Consider the following 24,790-nt stretch of genomic DNA (forward strand, 5'->3'; position numbering starts at 1 on the left):
AATGTTCTTTGCTTCAAATGCGACCTGTTTCCCCACCAAAATGGCCACCCCTCTATTCTTTGCGTCCAGTCCTGAGTGGAACACCTGTCCCACCCATCCTTTCCTTAGCCTAACTTGGTCCGCCACCTTTAGGTGCGTCTCTTGGAGCATAACCACGTCTGCCCTTAGTCCTTTCAAATGCGCGAGCACTCGGGCCCTTTTTAATCGGTCCGTTCAGGCCTCTCACGTTCCACGTGATCAGCCTCACTAGGGGGCTACCTGCCCCCCTCCCGTGTCGACTAGCCATTACCTTCTCTAGGCCAGTCCCATATCCCGCCTCCGCGCTTAAAGAGCTGGTCATTGACATCAGGAAGCAAAGTATCGTACACACCCGTCTGCATCAATGGTGGAGATGGTTGACAGTTTCAGATTCCTAGGTGTGTACATCATGAACAATCTGTCCTGGTTCACCCACATCAACGCCACAACCAAGAAAGCTCAACAGCGCCTATACTTTCTCATGAAACTAAGGAAATTCGGCATATCCACATTGACTCTTAACAAGTTTTACAGATGCATCTCAGAAAGCATCCTATCTGGCTACATCACAGCTTGGTATGGCAACTTCTCGGCCCAAGGCCGCAAGAAACTAGAGAGTCGCGAACACCACCCAGTCCATCACGCAAACCCACCTCGCATCCATGGACTCCGTCTACACCTGCCGCTGTCTCGGGAAAGCGGGCAGCATAATCAAAGACCCCTCCCACATGGGGTATTCACTCTTCCAACTTCTTCCATCAGGCAGGAGATACAAAAGTCTGAGAACACGCACTAACAGGTTCAAAAATAGCTTCTCCCCCGCTGGTACCAGACGCCTGAATAGCCCTTGTATGGATTGATCTGATCTCTGCAAACATCTTCTCTACTGAGTAGATTGGCACTCCTGTACGCTTCACCTGATGCCTGTGTCTATGTATTTATATTGTGTATTCATGTATGTACATTTTTCTTTCATGTATGGAACGATCTGTCTGGATTGTACGCAGGACAATACTTGTCACTGTTCCTCAGTACACATGGCAATAAAACTAATCCAATCCAAATACAGGATACATTAGTATCATCAGTCCTATTTACTGCATCAAAGAAATACATCACTAATGCTAAAGGGCCTGGCCTGTTATCAGGTTTATCGCTTTTTAAGATGCATTTGAAATCCTTCATTCTTTTGGAATCTATTAATCAAGGAAGAATAAAGATTGTAGTCAGCACATAATTTGTATCCATCTTAGCCTCTCTCAGCTACCTTGGATGTGCCTTATCTGACCAGGTGACACGAGTAAACAGTGGAAGCAGCATACTGCAGGTAAAGGAATGCAATCCCACTAGCAACAATTTCACAGAAATGCATACTGTTGCCAAATCTCCCCCCCCCCCGCCCAAATTATATAGTTTTCCAAAAACAATCTCCTGCATCAAAGTTGGCTTCATACGTAGGCCCAAATAACACACTTCACCGGATGGTATTGGAGGTCAAAAATATACATGATTTTCCATCTAAAGTTTTTAGAAGTGGACAAAATTAATCTGTACCCATATTGCGGAGTTATTTCAACAGCTATTCACCCGGAGCTGTTGCTATGCACTCATCTCTTCCAATTTGGAGTCAAGTGTACTTTACTCTCATTGTTCCAAATGTTCTGTCTTTTAATTGTCAGGAAGCTGAACTGCAGTCAGAGATGTTTTTCGTAGCAATTTGTTGTTACTTTAAAAAAGGACAGCTAAGACTTGTTTCTTTATGATACTTGGTAAACGCTTGACTTCACATTTTGTTCCCCCACTGCACTTTCTTGGACATTATCAGGTGTTTTGCAGTTACACGAGATACCGTCAACAATAGTGAAACCAGAAATGAAGCCGCAAGCTCTTCTGCTGTACCATACTGAGTCAAAAAAGAATAATTCCAAATTGGTGTCTTCCAGAAACTGATTGGTGTGCTGTGCATGTCTGTTATTTTGGAATTTCACTCTTCATAGTATTGTAATAAGTGCCAAAACATGAACATGACATCTTTTTACAAGGGAAGCCCCTGCAATTTTTTCCATAGAATTCTTTATTAAAGTATTTGAAAGGTAATAAAACAATCCAGTGCCAAAAGCTAGCTTCTCTAAAATACTGCTCATTATTCTGAACACCAGCAGAGAATTCTATTAATGAGCTACTGACATTGTTCATTCATGGTTTGAACTCCCCTTTAAATTGTAATTCAACGTATGCCACATTTATTCTGCAGAGAACAAACCATGATACCCATGCAGAAAGCAAAGCATAGTCACCGTATCCGGGCCCAACATATGAATTGTTTGTGATCAGTGAATGATTGATAGGCAGTGATTGCAGTAAAAGATTCATCAAATTATATAAACTCAAAAGCAAAGCCTAATCTAATAAATACCAACAAAACCCTGAGATATTGTAAAACCATCCGTGTTTCTTCTACCATGTATAAGGCTTAGCTTATTTCACTCTGGAAAGTGAGAGCAATTGTAGATTTTCAGTCCAAGTTAAGTACCATGGTGCATGCAAATAACCAGTGGACGCATGAAAATCTTAATGCAGAAGTAAAGCACATTCTGTAAGGCAGATTTAAAACAAATGAGAAAAACACTTTAGCAGGGCACTTAACTGACATAGTTGTAAGTTAAACTTTTCTGTCTTTCTGTCTTTGCCTTGTATTCAATTTGTAACTTTGATTTTGTTTTATATTTTCAAATCTCCAACATGTTGGTAAATTACGATACAAAAGGTATAGTGAGCACACTTATGGCAAGATGGTTATGTAGTGAATGGAACAATGGTCTTCTTCAAGCTACTGTGTTCACTCTAGTCTTGTCATCTTCTTTCCTGTAATCTGTGACACATGCTAATTTTTACCCCAATGTAATGAGCATTGCCCTTATGCCCTACATGGTTACCTCCGGATATAACATTGATCCCCTACTTCTAGATGACAGGTCACTTCATTCAACTCTTATCAAACCCTCCAACACCATACCCTCAATTCTATCCCTCCCTACTGAATTTACGCAGTTCTGGTGCTCCGATTAATCCAAAACCGAGCTTCAAACCCCAAATCTAATCACAAATGTCAAGTTTCCATCTCTGCAACACAGCCTGACTCCACCCTTATGTCAGCATCCCAAACCATAATTTTACTGAGGAAATCCACATCCAAGGTATAGTCCCTTCCAAGCTTGACTTTTCCAATGGTGCCCTCACACAGTCTTCCAATCTCCATCCTGCAGAAACGATAATTTGTCCTAAGCGTAGCATACCATCCGGCAGGAGACAGCCAATTCAACATTGCTATCCATGGGGGCAGAGCTTTACTAACTGGGAGTTTGAGTTTGTAGGATGTCGATAATAGCACTGTGCAATTATTTGTCCCGTCTCTGCTAGCAAGTTTATTCTATACGTGTTTGAACACAAGTCCCAATCCCGTATCATGTCCATCCTCACCAACCAGTGTTACTAGATAAGAACTAAGACTAGAAAGTGCATTGTGTTGCAAGTGAGAGCCAAACCATACCACAAGCAAAGGATGATTGTTAATATTCTGAGATGAGGTCAGTTTGCCAGCTTTTCAATGTACTCAAAAATAGAAAACAAAATGGTCACTTCCGAACAAGTACTTTTACATCATGAAAAGCAAAAGGATAAATTATATGTACAATTTTCAGTTCAGTTCTGTAAGCAAAGTTGGCAACTTAATTGAAATATTGAATCTACAGATATTTGAGTCACTCAGCAGCCAAGTAGTTGAGGTCACTGGTCAGCACCCAAAAAAGATAATTAAGTGTGCATGACCCAAATAAGGTACAAAGAGTATTTTTATATATTTGTAAACATTTATTTTTTTTCCTTGAACTGAAAAAGGGGAAAAAAAACTTGCATCAGCACACATTGTACAGCCTGGCAGGATTTACACACAACCGAAAAGAAATTATAGGTTTGTATGTCAATAATGCAATAATTATATTGATGTCCAGTGATCCTCAATATTGGGTGAACTTAAAACACAAACGTTCTAACAAATGTCCAGCATTTAAGAAGTAACACAAAAACATTGCAATCTGGGGCTTCAAAACAACAACAAAAAAAATAATGTCCACACAAATAAATTTATGAGCCCAATTATGGAGTCTGAAGTTGACCTAAAATAGGGATTATGGACTAATTTTCAAACTCATTGTATCCAAGGTGTCAAACTGCAAAATCTTCAGGCTGCATCTAAAGGCATTATTTTCACACATTCTTCTTTGTAGATCACGAGTGACCAGCCAAGAAAGATAATGAAACACTTCATTCCTCCTACTTTGGGCTTCTCCAAATTAGTTTATTTGATTTTTTTTAGGCAGATTCATATTTATGCTGGTTGTGCTGGGTAAAAACCTGTTAAGGCGAGTAATTATTGGCTGATGGTATCGACATGAGAGTTGCTGTACAATGGAGCTCTGGATTGGATACAAGCTTCACAAATATAAAACAAAAAGGCTATAAAATTTGTACTGTGGTTCGACAGCATTCTCCATATAAAGATGCTGCTTTGTGATATGCTCAGATACTTTGTTGTGACAACGGTGAACATAAATTAGGAAACTTATCGCCTTTTTTGCTGGATCACTGGTTTTCTTCAATTGTTAGGTCATAAAACACCAATGTTCCAGGAGTCCATATGTCAACAGAAACCATTATACAAGCCCAATCGAGGAGGGAAAAACAGTGGAAGAGACTGCAAGTCCAGTGCAGCATTTACTACTGAGAACTAGCCCTTTCCATAATGTGAAAATCGTGCTTCTTGCTTGTTCTCAGTTTGAATTTGCTCGAGTTATTTTGTTTCAACAATGCATTCTGAGCAGCTGGTTTTGAAGGAAATATCGCTATGACTGTGTACATGGACGCCAAATCACTGGAAGGTTTTGAGTGTTCTGTGTTTGCGTTACTATCGCCACTACCACCACCACAATGTGGCTGAGTGTCTCGCAGCCATCGAATCTTGGCACCAGCTTTAAAGAGTTCACTTAAAAGTTTATCAGCTTCTGTACGACTAATTCCCTCTGGCAGGTCAGTTACCTCTAGGACTCGGCTGACAACTGGAAGATAGAGAAGACAAGTACTTCATGAAAACACAAAACTGGCAACATAGCAGTTTTATAATATATTTGTTAGAACTTTACTATTTGTGTATGAGGCGATATAACAAGCCACATCCAGAGGTGGCTGCAGACGCCAATGACTTCAATCCTGCTGAGAGCACAAAGATTTGCAGGCATTGTGTTGGAGTTCAGCCACATCTTAATGCATGCTCCAGCAGCATTGGCATACCATATAAGAACATAAGAACTTGGAGCAGGAGTAGGCCATCTGGCCCCTCGAGCCTGCTCCACCATTCAATGAGATAATGGCTGATCTTTTGTGGACCCAGCTCCACTTTCCGGCCCGAACACCATAAACCTTAATCCCTTTATTCTTAAAAAAACGATCTATCTTTATCTTAAAAACATTTAATGAAGGAGCCTCTACTGCTTCACTGGGCAAGGAATTACATAGATTCACAACCCTTTGGGTGAAGAAGTTCCTCCTAAACTCAGTCCTAAATCTACTTCCCCTTATTTTGAGGCTATGCCCCCTAGTTCTGCTTTCACCCGCCAGTGGAATCAACCTGCCCACATCTATCCTATCTATTCCCTTCATAATCTTATATGTCTCAATAAGATCCCCCCGCATCCTTATAAATTCCAAAGAATACAGTCCCAGTCTACTCAACCTCTCCTCATAATCCAACCCCTTCAGCTCTGGGATTAACCTAGTGAATCTCCTCTGCACACCCTCCAGTGCCAGTACGTCCTTTCTCAAGTAAGGAGACCAAAACTGAACACAATAATCCAGGTGTGGCCTCACTAACACCTTATACAATTGCAGCATAACCTCCCTAGTCTTAAACACCATCCCTCTAGCAATGAATGACCAAATTCCATTTGCCTTCTTAATCACCTGTTGCACCTGTAAACCAACTTTTTACGACTCATGCACTAGCACACCCAGGTCTCTGCACAGCAGCATGTTTTAATATTTTATCATTTAAATAATAATCCCTTTTGCTGTTATTCTTACCAAAATGGATAACCTCACATTTGTCAACATTGTATTCCATCTGCCAGACCCTAACCCATTCACTTAGCCTATCCAAATCCCTCTGCAGACTTCCAGTATCCTCTGCACTTTTTGCTTTACCGCTTATCTTCGTGTCGTCTGCAAACTTGGACACATTGCCCTTGGTCCCCAACTCCAAATCATCTATGTAAATTGTGAACAGTTGTGGGCCCAACACTGATCCCTGAGGGACACCACTAGCTACTGATTGCCAACCAGAGAAACACCCATTAATCCCCACTCTTTGCTTTCTATTAATTAACCAATCCTCTATCCATGCTACTACTTTCCCCTTAATGCCATGCATCTTTATCTTATGCAACAACCTTTTGTGTGGCACCTTGTCAAAGGCTTTCTGGAAATCCAGATATACCACATCCATTGGCTCCCCGTTATCTACAGCACTGGTAATGTCCTCAAACAATTCCACTAAATTAGTTAGGCACGACCTGCCCTTTATGAACCCATGCTGCGTCTGCCCAATGCGACAATTTCCATCCAGATGCCTCGCTATTTCTTCCTTGATGATAGATTCCAGCATCTTCCCTACTACCGAACTTAAGCTCACTGGCCTATAATTACCCGCTTTCTGCCTACCTCCTTTTTTTAAACAGTGGTGTCACGTTTGCTAATTTCCAATCCGCTGGGACCACCCCAGAATCTAGTGAATTTTAGTATTATGGTTAAATCTGAATTTGCATATCTGCACAATGCATCTCTTTTTAATGAGGGGGAAAAAATACAAGACATTTAACATATGAATCATTCACTAGTAAATCCTGCCAACAGAATCAATAATGCACCAGCATGGTCGCCAGGATTATAGTCAAGTGTATGTGATGCTTTATTGCACGTTTTATTCCACTACTGCAGTTTTTATATACTTGGGGAAATTTTAACATTATGTCCACAAAAACTGTGACAAACATAGAGTTAGTTTTTCTTTAACCTTCAAAACTTTATTTTTACCAAGAAAGGCTAGGATGAAGTCCCGGTGATTGCAATCTGTAGCATGTAATGAAAATGGTGGAAGCAATTGGAGATGATGAATTAAAAAGAATCGCTCAGAAGTATATTATTACATTATTCATGTTTAGACTTAAAATGAATTATTCCTACAAAGCAATGGTGCTAAGTAAAGTTGGTGAGAATGCAAATTGTAAAGAGGATGAAGATAATAAGGATAATTTCTGTGAATAATATGGGTAAATTTTCCAATTCAGTCTGCCACGGGAAACCCACCGGCGGGCCAGACAATTTGATGGACCATTTAAAAGGTCCAGTGACCTCTACAGGAATTTCCAGTCTCAGGACAGGCACGGCTGGAAAGTCCCCGCCAAAAAAGTCCTTCGCTCAGAAACTTTCAGCAGGAACTCACAACAATACATGCTGTTTGAGTGAAACAAAAAGTGGGGATGCAAGGCACGATTACACACAGGATCAAATCTATACATTTTCTGAAAATACAACATTCACATTGAACAGATGATAACATTTTTATTATTCATTGATAATAATGATAATACACTTAACATCATGAGATTTGAAGAGTACATAAAAACAAAAAGGTTGGCAATGCATAGAGACAATTGTTTTAGTGGTTTGTTGTATTTTAACAGACAGCAGCATAATACTTAAAATCCAGTGAAAATATTTTTTGCTCTTATTTGTCTGGCAGACCTTCCTTTGGAGAAGCAGCATCTGGGGTTTGTCCCATGAAAGAGATTGAGCAGTTTAGGCCGACACTCTTAAGTTTAGAAGAATGAGAGGAGATCTAATTGAGATATACAAGATGATAAAAAGGTATTGTCAAAGTAGATGCAGATGTAGAGCGGATTCTTCCTCTTGTGGGGCAATCTAGAATGAGAAGCCATAGTTTTAGGATAAGGGGTAGTAGATTTAAAACAGACGAGGAGAAATTACTTCTCTCAAAGGGTTGTGAATCGGTGAAATTCACTACCTCAGGTTGCAGTGGATGTCAGAATTGAGTAAATGTAAGGAGGAGATTGACAGATGTTTAATTCGTAATGGGTTGAAGGGTGATGGAGAATGGGCAGGAAAGTGGAGTTGAGGCTGAGAGGAGATCAGATATGATTGTATTGAATGTCAGAGCAGGTTCGAGAGGCTGAATTGCCTACTCCTAGTTCTTATGGACTATAGCTTTTTAGTTTTCCAGTTACTTATAATGAAGAAGAGCATGGTGTTGAGCTTGGTGTGCATTTGGAGCTTCAGATTTGGAGCTTCCTCACTCTGCAACTGGATCCTCAATTTTCTGATCCAGGGAGCACAATTAGTAAGAATAAATAACAACACCTCCTCCACGATAGTTGTCAATACCGGTGGACCCCGCAAGACTGCTTACTTAGCCCCTACTTTACTCCCTGTACACACACGATTGCTTGGCAAAATTTGGTTTCAACTCCATCTACATGTTTGCTGATGACACAACCATAGTGGGTCAGATCTCGGAAAACGACGAGTCAGAATACAGAAGGGAGATAGAGAACCTAGTGGAGTGGTGCAACGACAACAATCTATCCCCCAATGCCAGCAAAACTAAAGAGCTGGTCATTGACTTCAGGAAGCAAAGTACTGTACACACCCGTCTGCATCAATGGGGTCGAGGTGAAGATGGTTAACAAATTCCGAGGGGTGCACATCACCAGAAATCTGTCCTGGCCCACCCACGTCGCGCTACCACCAAGAAAGCACAACACCACCCATACTTCCTCAGGAAACTAAGGAAATACGGCACGTCCAGATTTACTCTTACCAACTTTACAGATGCACCATAGAAAGCATCCTATCTGCCTGCATCACAGCCTGGTATGGCAACTGCTTGGCCCAAGACCGCAAGAAACTTCAGAGTTGTGAACATATTCCAGTCATCATCCCATTCATTGACTCTATCTGCACCTCCCACTGCCTGGGGAAAGCAGGCAGCATAATCAAAGACCCCTCCCGCCCAGCTTACTCACTCTTCCAACTTCTTCCTCCGCCAGGAGATACAAAAGTCTGAGAACACGCACAAACAGATTCAAAAACAACTTCTTCCCCGCTGTAACCAGACTCCTAAACGACCCTCTTATGGATTTACCTGGTTAATACTACACTCCTGTATGCTTCACCTGATGCCGGTGTCTATGTATTTATATAAATCTTCTAATAATAATTTTTATTGTCACAAGTAGGCATACATTAACACTGCAATGAAGTTACTGTAAAAAGCCCCTAGTCGCCACCGGCGCCTGTTTGGTTACACGGAGGGAGAATTCATAATGTCCAATTCACCTAACAAGCACATCTTTCGGGACTTGTGGGAGGAAACCGGAGCACCCGGAGGAAGCCCACGGAGACATGGGGAGAACGTGCAGACTCCACACAGACAGTGACCCAAGCCAGAATCGAACCTGGGACGCCGACGGTGTGAAGCAATAGTGCTAACCCCTGTGCTACCGTGCTGCCCCTTTCCACGACTTTGACTTATTTTTTTAAAATGTGCTTTGAAGTAACAGTGCGAGACAAGAGGACTTTTGCACAATATTGAAAAAGAGGAAGGGGAAAAAAAAGGGTTCGGAAACATCAAACGGAAACTTATTAAAAAAGAACATGAGATGGTTCATCAGAGAAAATGGTAGTTTCCAAGTAGAACATGTTCAATGTTAGTTTGCACGGACTTGTGTGCACTGATTTGTGTTGCATTTTAAGCTGTTGTAATTCTCCACATCTTCACTCCCAACTTTCTAATTTGAGGTTTGTGTAAATTATAATTCCTTCAACTCAGTGGGACAATATCAAGCAACAACTTTAAAAAAATGAAGTCTTGCTTGATCTACTGAAACTGATTCTTGGTTTTAATTTTTAAAAATCCAGTATATGGAAATAATGCAACTAATTAAGTTAGGAAAGACTATTTCTATTAAATAGTTCATGCGACGCAGCAAGACATTAAAAAGTAGCTTCAGAGATAAAGTCTGAAGGTTTCAATTATTTAGAATAATATGCAACCTTACCCAGAACAATTAAAACAGCAAATGTAGCTATAAACACTTAATTTCCTTGACAAACTCAAAAAAACCTTCCAGATTAAGAATTAGTTTTCTTGCTAGCTTTGGGATCAAACCATAACTGTATACATTTCACAAGCCCTTCTTTACAGCAGTGTTTGCGAAATTATGGAATATATCATGCAGAATATGAGAAACAAGAGTGCAATAAACTTCCTGGGAGTAAATCTGAAGGAAACCAACTTTATTTGTGTATGGGGCTGGCTCAGAAATTTTGCATTCCACTTTTTAAAAAATCTTAGGGGCTTTGATTTCAATCTTTTCTTTCACCTCTCCCAGGAAATTACATGGCTGTCAGTGAATAAGGGTTGCTTAGGGCGGCACGGTAGCACAGTGGTTTGCACTGTGGCTTCACAGCACCAGGGGCTCGGGTTCGATTCCCGGCTTGGGTCACTGTCTGTACAGAGTCTGTACGTTCTCCCCGTGTCTGCGTAGGTTTCCTCCGGGTGCTCTGGTTTCCTACCACAAGTGCCGAAAGACATGCTGTTAGGTGAATTGGACATTCTGAATTCTTCCTCTGTGTACCCAAACAGGTGCTGGAGTGTGGCGACAAGGGGATTTTCACAATGGCTTCATTGCAGTGTTAATGTAAGCCTACTTGTGACAAAAATAAAGGTTATTATTATTAGGCAGGTTTTGTGACGGTGTTGTGCAGGCTTGATTGGCAAGATAAATCTTTGCCCTATCTGGGTATTAAAATATAAACTGATTTTTCCCCAACTATGGCTGATACAAGGAAATAAAACAGACAATTATTCTGTACAATATTTGCAACATTATGGGATACTTTTATTGATTTGGATCATTAGATAGCCTTGTAGAGAAATATAAAAAAGTCTGAAATTACTACTTTTATTTAGTCACATGCATTCTGCTCAATAAACTTATCAGAGTGCGACTTAACCAAGTGCTCATGTGTTCTGCCGGTGAAAAAAACTGGTGCAGTGCACACGGAGAGATGAGTTTACTTAATTAATTCTTATGACAATCGGAACACATTGCTACATTCCACAGATTATACTATTTTATAGGTCAATACTGGTCTGTATTATTTACAGGAATAACCTATGTCACTGAACCCACAAGATTAATGAAAGCAAGATTCAAATTTAAAATAGCTCTATTTATAGTGAGTGGAATGTCACTTGATCTCTTAAAGGAGGAATTTAATTGGAAGTAACACCATGATTAGGATGACAATTTGAAATCTCAGATGAGCAAAAATCTGGGATGAGCAACCCTTAAACGGTAGCACAGTGGTTAGCCTGTTGCTTCACAGCTCCAGGGTCCCAGGTTCGATTCCTGGCTTGGGTCACTGTCTGTGTCGGTCTGTTCGTTCTCCCCACGTCTGCGTGGGTTTCCTCCCACAAGTCGCGAAAGACGTGCTGATAGGCAAATTTCCCTCCAATGTACCTAAACAGGCACCACAGCGTGGCGACTAGGGGATTTTCGCAGTAACATCATTGCAGTGTTAATGTAAAACTACTTGTGACAATAAAGATTATTATTAAATTAATAAGGAAATCTGAAATTGTGGCCTCCCTTTTGACTGCAACAAGTGCTGACTTAACCAGAATTCTGACACATGATACCACTGATTCTAGGACTTTATACCTCCAAGTACTCTTGCCATTTTCTTTCTGCCTTTGCATGGCAAAGCATTTGAATGCAGGTTCGAGACTTTGCCAGAAAGGAGATACAGAGCTTCCCAGTATAGCTGGCTTGCACATTGCTGGAGGAGGTGCTGACGACAGGGGGATTGGAGAAGGGGGCGGTTTACGGGGCTATTTTGGAGGAGGAGAAGGCGCCACTAGAAAGGGATCAAGGCAAAGTGAAGAGTTGGGGGAGGGTATGGAGGAGGGGTTAGAACATAGAACATAGAACAATACAGCGCAGTACAGGCCCTTCGGCCCACGATGTTGCACCGAAACAAAAGCCATCTAACCTACACTATGCCATTATCATCCATATGTTTATCCAATAAACTTTTAAATGCCCTCAATGTTGGCGAGTTCACTACTGTAGCAGGTAGGGCATTCCACGGCCTCACTACTCTTTGCGTAAAGAACCTACCTCTGACCTCTGTCCTATATCTATTACCCCTCAGTTTAAAGTTATGTCCCCTTGTGCCAGCCATTTCCATCCGCGGGAGAAGGCTCTCACTGTCCACCCTATCCAACCCCCTGATCATTTTGTATGCCTCTATTAAGTCTCCTCTTAACCTTCTTCTCTCCAACGAAAACAACCTCAAGTCCGTCAGCCTTTCCTCATAAGATTTTCCCTCCATACCAGGCAACATCCTGGTAAATCTCCTCTGCACCCGCTCCAAAGCCTCCACGTCCTTCCTATAATGCGGTGACCAGAACTGTACGCAATACTCCAAATGCGGCCGGACCAGAGTTCTGTACAGCTGCAACATGACCTCCCGACTCCGGAACTCAATCCCTCTACCAATAAAGGCCAACACTCCATAGGCCTTCTTCACAACCCTATCAACCTGGGTGGCAACTTTCAGGGATCTATGTACATGGACACCTAGATCCCTCTGCTCAGCCACACTTACAAGAACTTTACCATTAGCCAAATATTCCGCATTCCTGTTATTCCTTCCAAAGTGAATCACCTCACACTTCTCTACATTAAACTCCATTTGCCACCTCTCAGCCCAGCTCTGCAGCTTATCTATATCCCTCTGTAACCTGCTACATCCTTCCACACTATCGACAACACCACCGACTTTAGTATCATCTGCAAATTTACTCACCCACCCTTCTGTGCCTTCCTCTAGGTCATTGATAAAAATGACAAACAGCAACGGCCCCAGAACAGATCCTTGTGGTACTCCACTTGTGACTGTACTCCATTCTGAACATTTCCCATCAACCACCACCCTCTGTCTTCTTTCAGCTAGCCAATTTCTGATCCACATCTCTAAATCACCCTCAATCCCCAGCCTCCGTATTTTTTGCAATAGCCTACCGTGGGGAACCTTATCAAACGCTTTGCTGAAATCCATATACACCACATCAACTGCTCTACCCTCGTCTACCTGTTCAGTCACCTTCTCAAAGAACTCAATAAGGTTTGTGAGGCATGACCTACCCTTCACAAAGCCATGCTGACTATCCCTGATCATATCATTCCTATCTAGATGATTATAAATCTTGTCCCTTATAATCCCCTCCAAGACTTTACCCACTACAGACGTGAGGCTCACCGGTCTATAGTTGCCGGGGTTGTCTCTGCTCCCCTTTTTGAACAAAGGGACCACATTTGCTGTCCTCCAGTCCTCTGGCACTATTCCTGTAGCCAATGATGACATAAAAATCAAAGCCAAAGGTCCAGCAATCTCTTCCCTGGCCTCCCATAGAATCCTAGGATAAATTCCATCAGGTCCCGGGGACTTATCTATTTTCAGCCTGTCCAGAATTGCCAACACCTCTTCCCTACGTACCTCAATGCCATCTATTCGATTAGCCTGGGGCTCAGCATTCTCCTCCACAACATTATCTTTTTCCTGAGTGAATACTGACGAAAAATATTCATTTAGTATCTCGCCTATCTCTTCAGACTCCACACACAATTTCCCATCCCTGTCCTTGACTGGTCCTACTCTTTCCCTAGTCATTCGCTTATTCCTGACATACCTATAGAAAGCTTTTGGGTTTTCCTTGATCCTTCCTGCCAAATACTTCTCATGTCCCCTCCTTGCTCGTCTTAGCTCTCTCTTTAGATCCTTCCTCGCTACCTTGTAACTATCCATCGCCCCAACCGAAACTTCACACTTCATCTTCACATAGGCCTCCTTCTTCCTCTTAACAAGAGATTCCACTTCCCTGGTAAACCACGGTTCCCTCGCTCGACGCCTTCCTCCCTGTCTGACCGGTACATACTTATCAAGAACACGCAGTAGCTGATCCTTGAACAAGCCCCACTTATCCAGTGTGCCCAACACTTGCAGCCTACTTCTCCACCTTATCCCCCCCAAGTCACGTCTAATGGCATCATAATTGCCCTTCCCCCAGCTATAACTCTTGCCCTGCGGTGTATACTTATCCCTTTCCATCATTAACGTAAACGTCACCGAATTGTGGTCACTGTCCCCAAAGTGCTCTCCTACCTCCAAATCCAACACCTGGCCTGGTTCATTACCCAAAACCAAATCCAACGTGGCCTCGCCTCTTGTTGGCCTGTCAACATATTGTTTCAGGAAACCCTCCTGCACACACTGTACAAAAAACGACCCATCTATTGTACTCGAACTATATCTTTTCCAGTCAATATTTGGAAAGTTAAAGTCTCCCATAATAACTACCCTGTTACTTTCGCTCATATCCAGAATCATCTTCGCCATCCTTTCCTCTACATCCCTAGAACTATTAGGAGGCCTATAAAAAACTCCCAACAGGGTGACCTCTCCTTTCCTGTTTCTAACTTCAGCCAATACTACCTCGGAAGAAGAGTCCCCATCTAGCATCCTCTCCGCCACCGTAATACTGCTCTTGACTAGCAGCGCCACACCTCCCCCTCTTTTGCCTCCTTCTCTGAGCTTACTAAAACACCTAAACCCCGGAACCTGCAACATCCATTCCTGTCCCTGCTCTATCCATGTCTCCGAAATGGCCACAACATCGAAGTCCCAGGTACCAACCCACGCTGCCAGTTCCCCTACCTTGTTTCGTATACTCCTGGCATTGAAGTAGACACACTTCAAACCACCTACCTGAACGCTGGCCCCCTCCTGCGACGTCAAATCTGTGCTCCTGACCTCTATACTCTCATTCTCCCTTACCCTAAAACTACAATCCAGGTTCCCATGCCCCTGCTGCATTAGTTTAAACCCCCCCAAAGAGCACTAACAAATCTCCCCCCCAGGATATTTGTGCCCCTCAGGTTCAGATGTAGACCATCCTGTCTGTAGAGGTCCCACCTTCCCCAGAAAGAGCCCCAGTTATCCAAAAATCTGAAACCCTCCCGCCTGCACCATCCCTGTAGCCACGTGTTTAAATGCTCTCTCTCCCTATTCCTCATCTCACTATCACGTGGCACGGGCAACAACCCAGAGATAACAACTCTGTTTGTTCTAGTTCTGAGCTTCCATCCTAGCTCCCTGAAAGCCTGCCTGACATCCTTGTCCCCTTTCCTACCTATGTCGTTGGTGCCAATGTGGACCACGACTTGGGGCTGCTCCCCCTCCCCCCTAAGGACCCGGAAAACACGATCCGAGACATCACGTACCCTTGCACCTGGGAGGCAACATACCAAACGTGAGTCTCTCACGCTCCCACAAAATCTCCTGTCTGTGCCCCTGACTATAGAGTCCCCAATTACTAATGCTCTGCTCCTCTCCCCCCTTCCCTTCTGAGCAACAGGGACAGACTCCGTGCCAGAGGCCCGTACCCCATGGCTTACCCCTGGTAAGTCGTCCCCCCCACAAGTATCCAAAGCGGTATACTTGTTTCTCAGGGGAACGACCGCAGGGGATCCCTGCACTGACTGTTTTTTCCCAGTCCCTCTTACAGTTACCCACCTATCTCCAATCTTTGGTGTAACTAATTCCCTGAAGCTGCTATCTATGACCCCTTCTGCCTCCCGAATGATCCGAAGTTCTTCCAACTCCAGCTCCAGATCCCTAACTCGGTCTTGGAGGAGCTGGAGATGGCAGCACTTCCTGCAGGTAAAATCAGCAGGGACACTAACTGCATCCCTCACCTCAAACATCCTGCAGGAGGTACATTGTACTCCCTTCCCTGCCATTCCTCTAACTTTCTACCAAGATCTGGCTAACAACTAAATTAAATTTTTATAAAAAATAATAATAATATAATAAAAATATGGTACTTACCTCAGACCAATGGGTTTTATTATTAGGTTAGAGGAGGAGGGCGGGTGGGAGACACTACACGTGTAGTGTCTCGGGTTTCCTCTCCACCAGAATTTATTGGTGAGGGTCTTCCCAGACGTCCGCGGGTCGACTTCCTGATCCCGCCTAAAAAACTAATTTAAAGAAAAGAGAAAAAGTCTCAGCTCCTGCTGAAACTGACTCACCACTCACCAGCTGCTCTCACGCCGCCGAAATCGACTGGCCTGCCCCTGCAAAGAGAAGTGCTTTTAAAGGTTGACTTACCTCCCAGCACCCTCCTTCCGCAATGCTCCCGCTGAAACTGACTAACCAGCTGCTCTCACGCCGCCGAAATCGCCTGGCCTGCCCCTGCAAAGAGAAGTGCTTTTAAAGGTTGACTTACCTCCCAGCACCCTCCTTCCGCAATGCTCCCGCTGAAACTGACTAACCAGCTGCTCTCACGCCGCCGAAATCGACGGGTTCTGGTGTGATGTGCTCCGGAGGGTGAATGCCTCCACCTCGTGTGCAAGGTTGGGGCTGATACAGCTGAAGGTGGTGTATAGAGCGCACCGTACAAGGGCGAGGATGAGCCAGCTCTTTGAGGGGGTAGAAGATGTGTGTGAAAGGTGCGGGGGAGGCCCCGCAAACCACGGTCATATGTTTTGGTCCTATCCAAAGCTGGAGGATTACTGGAAGGAGGTGTTTAGGTTAATCTCTAAAGTGGTGCACATGAAACTGGACCCGGGCCTTCGGGAGGCCATATTTGGGGTGTCGGACCAGCCGGGGTTAGAAACGGGCGCGGAGGCAGGTGTTGTAGTCTTCACCTTGTTGATCGCCCGAAGGCGGATCCTGTTAGGGTGGGGATCAACCTTTCCACCCTGTGCCCTGGCGTGGCGGGTGCACTTTCGAGAATTGGATCACATCGACCATTAGGGGGGTTGGGGGCTGGGAGGGTTTGGGGAGGGGGACCGTATGTGCCAACGGTGACTATGGGTGATTCCGGATTCTTTTTTGTCATTTGTTTATGTTAACATGCGGGCCAATGTCTGGGATTTGGTGGGAGGATGGGATTGTTGTTACTGATATGGGGATTGACATTGCATTCATTACTGATTATTGTTGGGTGTAAATTTGGGAGAAAATATGAAAATGGAGGCGAATAAAAAAATATTTAAACAAAAAATAAAAGCAACATGGCATTTAGGGGATAAATGCATTATATACTGATATAAAGGCGCTGTATGGTGATATAAAGTTATTGTTATGAGAGCACCAGCCATGATTTTGGTCTGTGCTCAGGTAGCTTATCTCACAAATAAAAGCAAAACACTGCAGAAATAAAAACAGAAAGTGCTAGAAAACCTCCGCTAACCAGATCGAATGGTTCGAGTCCAATAAGACTCTTCTTCAGTTCCGAAGCAGTCATATTGGAATCGAAACATCAACCCCGTTTCTCTCATGGCAGATACTGGCAGAACTGCCGGTGTTGTTTTTCCAGCACTGTCTGTTTATATGTCAGTTTCATCTCTAACCGCTGTAATACTTACAGGTGCTGCCAAGAGGAAAGGGGGAGGAAAGTGAACTAGAATATTTCTATAGAATGAAGCACTAGATCAGTTGAATAGATTGGCTCCTCAGCAATGATTTTTGTAACCGAATAGCAGTTATGGAAATTGCCTTCAATCCTATTGAACCAGGAAGGACAACAAAATTAAGCCCGCTATGATACTCTCCATGGTTCAATAATCTGCTTGCACATAGGACTGAGGCTCGCGCATAACGAATTTCATGAGGTACTGGAAAGCTGCCTGCGTTGGGAGTGCGAGAACAATGCTTGGATAAGATGTTTTTATACATATGTATGTTAACTTGTTTTTGATTTGAGACTAGCTTGACCTTTGGGGCTTCCACAAATGAATAACTAGGTCACACGAGTTACATAATTAAATTGATGACATCATTGTTGACGGAATTTGGGAGGCACAACTTCATTTATGGTGCCATTGCAGCTGATCCTTGCAAAATATAGACCAATTAGCTTGACATCTGTGGTAGGAGATATAGTGGATTCTTCACTCAAAAGATGTAATAGAAAAACATCCAGGAAACTGAAAATAGAGAGGAACTCAATGATTCCAGAAAGGGAAGTCAAGCTTTGAAGAAAGAAAAGGTAGTTAAAGTTAATGCAGGAGATGTTATATACTTGAATTTTCTTTAAAAAAGTTATTCCCAATTAAGGGACAATTTAGCATGGCAAATCCACCTACCCTACACATCTTTGGGTTGTACACTTGAATTTTCAAAAGGCTTTCAATAAGGTACCACGTAGTCGACTCATAGCTAAAGGTTAAAACATGTGGAGTCCGAGGGCAAGAATTAGAATAGGTACCAAGCTGACTACAAAAAAGAAAAAGGTGGGAAGAGGTGTTCCACAAGGATTGTTGCTGGGATGAGTGTAGTTCACCAATTACATAAATAATTTGAACTTGGGAATCGGAGGTACAATTTTACAATGTATGGATGATACCCAATAGGAAAGCCCGGTAGCACAAGTGGGTAGCACTGTGGCTTCACAGCGCCAGGGTCCCAGGTTCGATTCCCCACTGGGTCACTGTCTGTGCGGAGTCTGCACGTTCTCCCAGTGTCTGTGTGGGTTTCCTCCGGGTGCTCCGGTTTCCTCCCACAGTCCAAAGACGTACAGGTTAGGTGGACTGGCCATGATAAATTGCCCTTAGTGCCCACAAAGGTTAGGTGGGGTTATTGGGTTACGGGGATAGGGTGGAAGTGAGGGCTTAAGTGGGTCGGTGCAGACTCGATGGGCCGAATGGCCTCCTTCTGCACTGTATGTTCTATGTTCTAAAACAGTGTACTTTTAAGGGATTTGGGAAAGAGAACGGTTTTGTGGGCAGGGCCAATTTCCAGCGTGATGTTTATTTTGAACCAGCACCAAGATTACAGAAACTCAATTTTGTGCACACGTAATTGCACTTAAAATTCTTCAATCTTTTAAAGAAATAATTTTTCTCGCTCTTTTGCACTGGTATGGCTGATTTTGGGCAAATAAAAAACCCGGAAACGGTATAAAAAGAATGGTATAAGAATTGTAAAGTTACACCAGTCAGGAAAGGTTGATCAAGCTGGGGCCATTTTATTTAGAAAAGAGAAGACTTGTGCGACATGGTGGAGTATTGGTTAGCGCTGCTGCCTCACGGCGCTGGGGACTCGGGTTCGATCTTGGCCCTGGGTCACTATCCGCGTGGAATTGGCAAATTCTCCCCGTGTCTGCGTGGGTCTCACCCCCACAACCCAAATATGTGCAGGGTAGATGGATTGGCCACGCTAAATTGCCCCTTATTTGGGAAAATGGAATAAAAACACTTCAGGGGTGACCTGAAAGAGGTCACTAAGGTAATGAAGGGGTTTAATAAGGTATATGTACAACTGTTCTACCAGTCGTGGAATCTAGAACTGGAGGGCAGTATGGTGGCACAGTGGTTAGCACTGCTGCCTCATAGGACCAGAGACCCAGGTTCGATTCCGACCTCAGGTGACTGTGTGGAGTTTGCACATTCTTCCCGTGTCTACATGGGTTTCTTCCGGGTGCTCCAGTTTCCTCCCAGTCCAAAGATTGCCCCTCACTGGGATTACAGGGTTACGGAGGGAGATTGGGCCTAGGTAGGGTGCTCTTTCAGAGGGTCAGTGCAGACTCGATGGGCCGAACAGCAAACTTCTGCACTGTAGGGATTCTATGATAAAAAAGCAACTAATAAATTCAATCATGAATTCAGGAGAATAGTCATTACCCCATGAGAGTGGAACTTTCGAACACAAGTCGTAGTTGAGGCATCTAGCATAAAAGCACTGAAAGGGAAGATAGGTAAGCACGAGATAGAAAGGACACAAGGATATGATGATAGGGTAAGATTTAGAAGGGTGGGAGGAGACTCATGTGAAGTATAAAAACTGGCATGGACCCGTTGGGTCAAATAACCTGCTTCGGTGCTTTAAATACTATACAACACTATATAAAATGAATGTGGAACACAGCACATCTTGTCTCCACGTACATTTTACATTTTATTTACGTACCAGGTTCCCCTGCGCCAAGGTCTGTTGATGCTGCTTTCCTTGTCTGTTTCTTCCCTCGTCCTCCGTGCCGATTTAAATTCTGACTCTAAAATTTCAACACAAACAAAGCACAAAATATTTAAATAGTTCTTTCAAAATAAAAAGTACAATTCAAAAGTGTATGTATATGTGCTGAACAAGGCAATTACCAAATGTAACCAAAACAACTGGATAACAAAAAGTCACAGAACAGTTATACAGTGAAGAAAACATGGAATTCAGTTTCTGTTAGGTTTGCCCAAAATCACCGTGGCGAGTTTCCACCAATTAAGCCTGATTGTTGGCCTCCAAGAGGGCTTTTTACATTCAGCTTTTAGTTTAGGGGTAAGGACACTAATAAGTTGTAAAAGCGTCTAAATTTAAAAAGGATTACCCCAAAACACCTCTTTTTAAAAAAAATATATTTATTAAGATTTTTTGACAACACAATTTTTTCCCCTTACAAACAATACACCCCCCCCCCCCCCGGAACAAAACACAAAATCACATTGAGCAAGATATATACATGGCAAAATGGTATATTTACATAGCTTTATACACTGGCTCTTGCCCGCACGTGCCAGTTTCCCCCACCCTCCATGTTATCTCCCGCTCATTCATCCCGTCAAACAGTCTCTCCCCCCCCCCCCAGGGTTGCTGCTGCTGCTGACCGGCCTTCCTCTAACGCTCCGCGAGGTAGTCTAGGAACGGTTGCCACCGCCTGTAGAACCCCTGCGCAGACCCTCTCAAGGCGAACTTAATCCTCTCCAACTTAATGAACCCGGCCATGTCGTTTATCCAGGCATCCAGGCTAGGGGGCTTCGCCTCCTTCCACAATAACAAGATCCTTCGCTGGGCTACTAGGGACGCAAAGGGCAGAATTCCGGCCTCTTTCGCCTCCTGCACTCCCGGTTCATCCACTACTCCAAATATTGCTAGCCCCCAGCTTGGCTTGACCTGGACTTTCACCACCTGAGATATTGCTCCCGCCACTCCTCTCCAGAACTCCTCCAGTGCCGGGCATGACCAAAACATGTGGACATGGTTCGCCGGACTCCCTGAACACCTTCCACATCTGTCCTCTACCCCAAAGAACCTCGTCAACCTCGCCCCCGTCAAGTGCGCCCTGTGAACCACCTTAAATTGTATCAGACTGAGCCTGGCATACAGCTTACCATTCTCAGCAGTGAATCTAGTAAACGTGCTTGCATCTTTTAAAAAAGTAATTTTTAACATTTGATCGAAGTCATTTTTAATTATTTAAAATCAGATCAATCACAGCTGGCGTTTGAGAGACTGATTAAAAATGCTTTTTTTGTGATAAACCCATTTAAGGGCTGGTTTAGCACAGGGCTAAATCGCTGGCTTTGGAAGCAGGCCAGCAGCAGGGTTCAATTCCCGTACCAGCCTCCCCGAACAGGCACCGGAATGTGGCGACTTGGGGCTTTTCACAGTAACTTCATTTGAAGCCTACTTGTGACAATAAGCGATTTTCATTCATTTCATTTCATTTCAGTGATTGATAAAATGGTACCAGGTTACCACTCTTTAATGTGTCAAGAAATATTTTAACATAAAAAGATTATATTTTAAAATGCTGCCCAAACGGACTGGTTAAAAGAGATTTTATGTTGAGGGACCTGCAAATAAATGTGTGGAAACTTGGGTAAAAAATTCAACTTGGATAAGTAGCAGAAATTTGAGCAGATTAAATTTGGGTTGCCGATTGCACACAAAGTCAAAGCTCCACTTCCAAACGATTTCAGACATGACTCCTCCCCAAAAATGTTTGGAGAAATCCCAGCAATTTTTATAAAGCATTTTGCTTCAGAACATTATTGCTTTGATGATACTCAACCAACCTGTTGTGTTGAAACTATATGTGGCCCATGTAGAAGAGGACGGTTTGGAGCGTTGTATTGCAAAGGTGGGCCAAGCAAAGGGTAGCGCCCATCTCCTTTAAAATAAAGTAATTTGTAAAATACTTACTGCAGTATAAAAATTCAATTCACAATCTACATAAATCAGTGCTATACTCATGCATATTTAAAGAAAAGTCAAGGCACCTATGGCAGAATACCAAGTCAAATCAATGAAGCTGAAGTTCTAGTTATTGGAGGTGCTTCCAAGTGTTAATAACAACTACATTTAAAGCAATTAGGCCATCAATCACTAATAATGAATAGACCACTGACTGTTTTCAAGTACCATATGCCAGAGAATAGATAATTGGTGTAAGCAGGAGACAGGCTGGGTTAAGAGAAACTACAGGTCAAGTGATGCGAGAGAGATTCTCTCTTTCTAAAATGTTTCCTAATGTCCTGGCATGACCAAATGGGTAGCAAAAAAATAATACCTCTTCAACCTAGTTGTGCATCAATTAAACCTATGACAAATTTGGGGTAGATTACTGCATCCTGTAGTCCAAGTCACATTGCCATGCTTGACATCTTTAAATGTAAAAGAGCAACATAGTTTTAGGAGAGTAACATGATCTGCTTCTATAATGACCAGAGTGTAAGTTAAGCCCATTTCTCCTCCCCATCCCAAACAATGGTTGCCATTTTCTGATTGTGCTTACAGACTTACATTTTACATTATCCTTGTGTTTTACAGTCATCATTTTATTTTCTTATTACCTATTATATTAAATTTGTAAATCAAAAATAACCCAGCATGAGCCAGCACCTGGAATAGAGGTGGTGGGGAAAATCTTTAAAAAATGAGTACAAAAGAAATCATTTGATATGTTTCAATATATTGTTCAAAGCTCAATATACGAATATTGCATTGAAGTAATGCAGACTTTTGTTAGTTGGTAGGACCCGAACATCCTCAAATCAACCAGTGCAGTACGAGGTGAAGTGTTTGCTACTGGAAGCAGTCAAAATGACATGATAAAGTAGTAAGATTATAAGAAGAAGACAGATGCATGAAAAGACAGCAACCCAGGAGATAAAGACAGAGATAGCACAAAGTGGAAGGGCTGACAAGGGAAAGGAAAGAAAAACACTAAAAGAGGAAAACACACAGACATGAGATAGACACAACTATATTACATCATATAAAAATAATGGTGTCCCAAGGCAGTTTACAACAGCTGAACATTTATCAAGTGATAAAGAGAAAAATAAAAATATGGGAAGAAGTCAGAGGGGTGGAGTGGAAGACACAGTTCTGTAAATATAAATCTTCTATTTTTGCTCAGAACTGACAAGTCTGAGTTTTTCTGGGCTTATCCACATGACGGTCTTCTCATACTGGAGATTAGCCTCATATTCTTGCTGTGCACAACCTCGAGGATCTGGATATTTGTATCTTGTTTACCAGTAGCAAACATAGTACTCAAGATGTGGCCTGATCAGATAGGCAGACCACCTTGGAGATTGCTGCATAAGACAGATGGGGAAATATCAAAACAGTGAAGTTTCTCCCTGTGCTCCTAACATTTGTAACTCAAGGATGTTCTCAGGATTTCCACAGACTTGTATCTGCGGCGTAGGGAAGGAAATACGATAAAAGGCTTTTGCACGCGTCTGTGCATCATTAGTAGAGATTTCTGTGGGGAAACTGTTCCAGACAATGACTCCATGGAGTTGTGGTGTCCATTAAAATTGTCTTAAATTAGAAAAAAAAAATAGCCTGCCTCTCGGTTGTGAGGTGAAGCCACTCCAGTCATATCCAGGGCCACTTCCTTGCTCAAAGGAATCTAGAATGATGTTTGTTGAGGTCCTGGAACTAGGATGGTGATGGGCAGCATCTGGAAAAGGTACACAAGATGGGATAATGCTCATTTTTACAGGCATTACGCTTCCTGGTAGTGAGATGGGCAATAATAGGGCATCTTTTCAACGAAAGTGCTAAAACAAAAATTCATAAAATAGATTTGGGTGTTGACCCCTCAGTTGATGCATTTTTGCTCAGTGCAAGAATGCCTGTTCTCATGGTTTAAAGTTTAATCAGATTATTCCTGGTCAGGTAGTTATATAGCTAATAATTTCTCTTCATAATGTATGAATAGTAAATTCAACCTTTGCCTGTCGAGTCGGAAAGTTTAAGCCAATTTATAGAATTACTCAGCTACTGAGTCAGTGCTCAAAAAGACTGGTCAGTTTAGAAACCTCAGTAAACCTAATTAAAATACATGCCAGTGCATATTGATTCACATATTTCAGAGAACTTCAATAAATCGTTAAGTAATACAGGAAAAATAATTTGTTCTGCAATGGAATGAAAACATTGGGCATATGTCATCCTTTTTAAATTGGAATTTATGTGGAAGCAGGAGATTGACTGGTAGGAATCAAAGGAATTAAAATTAAAATGTTGACTACACTGTAATAACTTGCCAAACCGCCATCAACCACAACTGCCAAATCTGTGGCCTCTACCACCTGGAAAGACAAGATGTTACGAACCCAGGTGATGTTATAACTGGATGGAAAGATCCCAGAATGGAACCCTGGCTCAAATGACGATGACTTTTACTTTTTTTTAATATAGAACGTGGAGGAACAGAATCACGGGACCACTAATTTGTTTTAAGAAGGGTTAAACATGAAAAGTTGAATTCTTATATAAT

The 24,790-nt window shown here is 42.7% G+C and overlaps 1 protein-coding gene across 19 annotated transcripts in view; it reads right to left on the minus strand.

The window, feature by feature from the left end:
• Window positions 1-3,653: 3,653 nt before the first annotated feature.
• LOC140388349 (R3H domain-containing protein 1-like) overlaps window positions 3,654-24,790 on the minus strand; it is a 199,756-nt gene continuing 178,619 nt past the window's right edge. For 13 of the 19 annotated variants that reach the window (XM_072472383.1, XM_072472391.1, XM_072472421.1 and 10 more), the window contains 4 exons: window positions 23,855-23,968; window positions 22,071-22,165; window positions 20,191-20,275; window positions 3,654-5,132 (listed from right to left, as the gene is read on the minus strand). In XM_072472383.1, the coding sequence (XP_072328484.1) occupies window positions 4,795-5,132; window positions 20,191-20,275; window positions 22,071-22,165; window positions 23,855-23,968 (632 nt within the window). In that variant the 3' untranslated portion in view covers window positions 3,654-4,794. Of the gene's footprint in view, window positions 5,133-7,726; window positions 8,050-20,190; window positions 20,276-22,070; window positions 22,166-22,564; window positions 22,659-23,854; window positions 23,969-24,790 lie in introns of those variants that run through there. The other 6 variants (XM_072472563.1, XM_072472505.1, XM_072472471.1 and 3 more) reach the window with 3 other exon arrangements.

Source organism: Scyliorhinus torazame, chromosome 2, assembly GCF_047496885.1.
Source record: "Scyliorhinus torazame isolate Kashiwa2021f chromosome 2, sScyTor2.1, whole genome shotgun sequence".
Taxonomy (NCBI): Eukaryota; Metazoa; Chordata; class Chondrichthyes; order Carcharhiniformes; family Scyliorhinidae; genus Scyliorhinus; species Scyliorhinus torazame.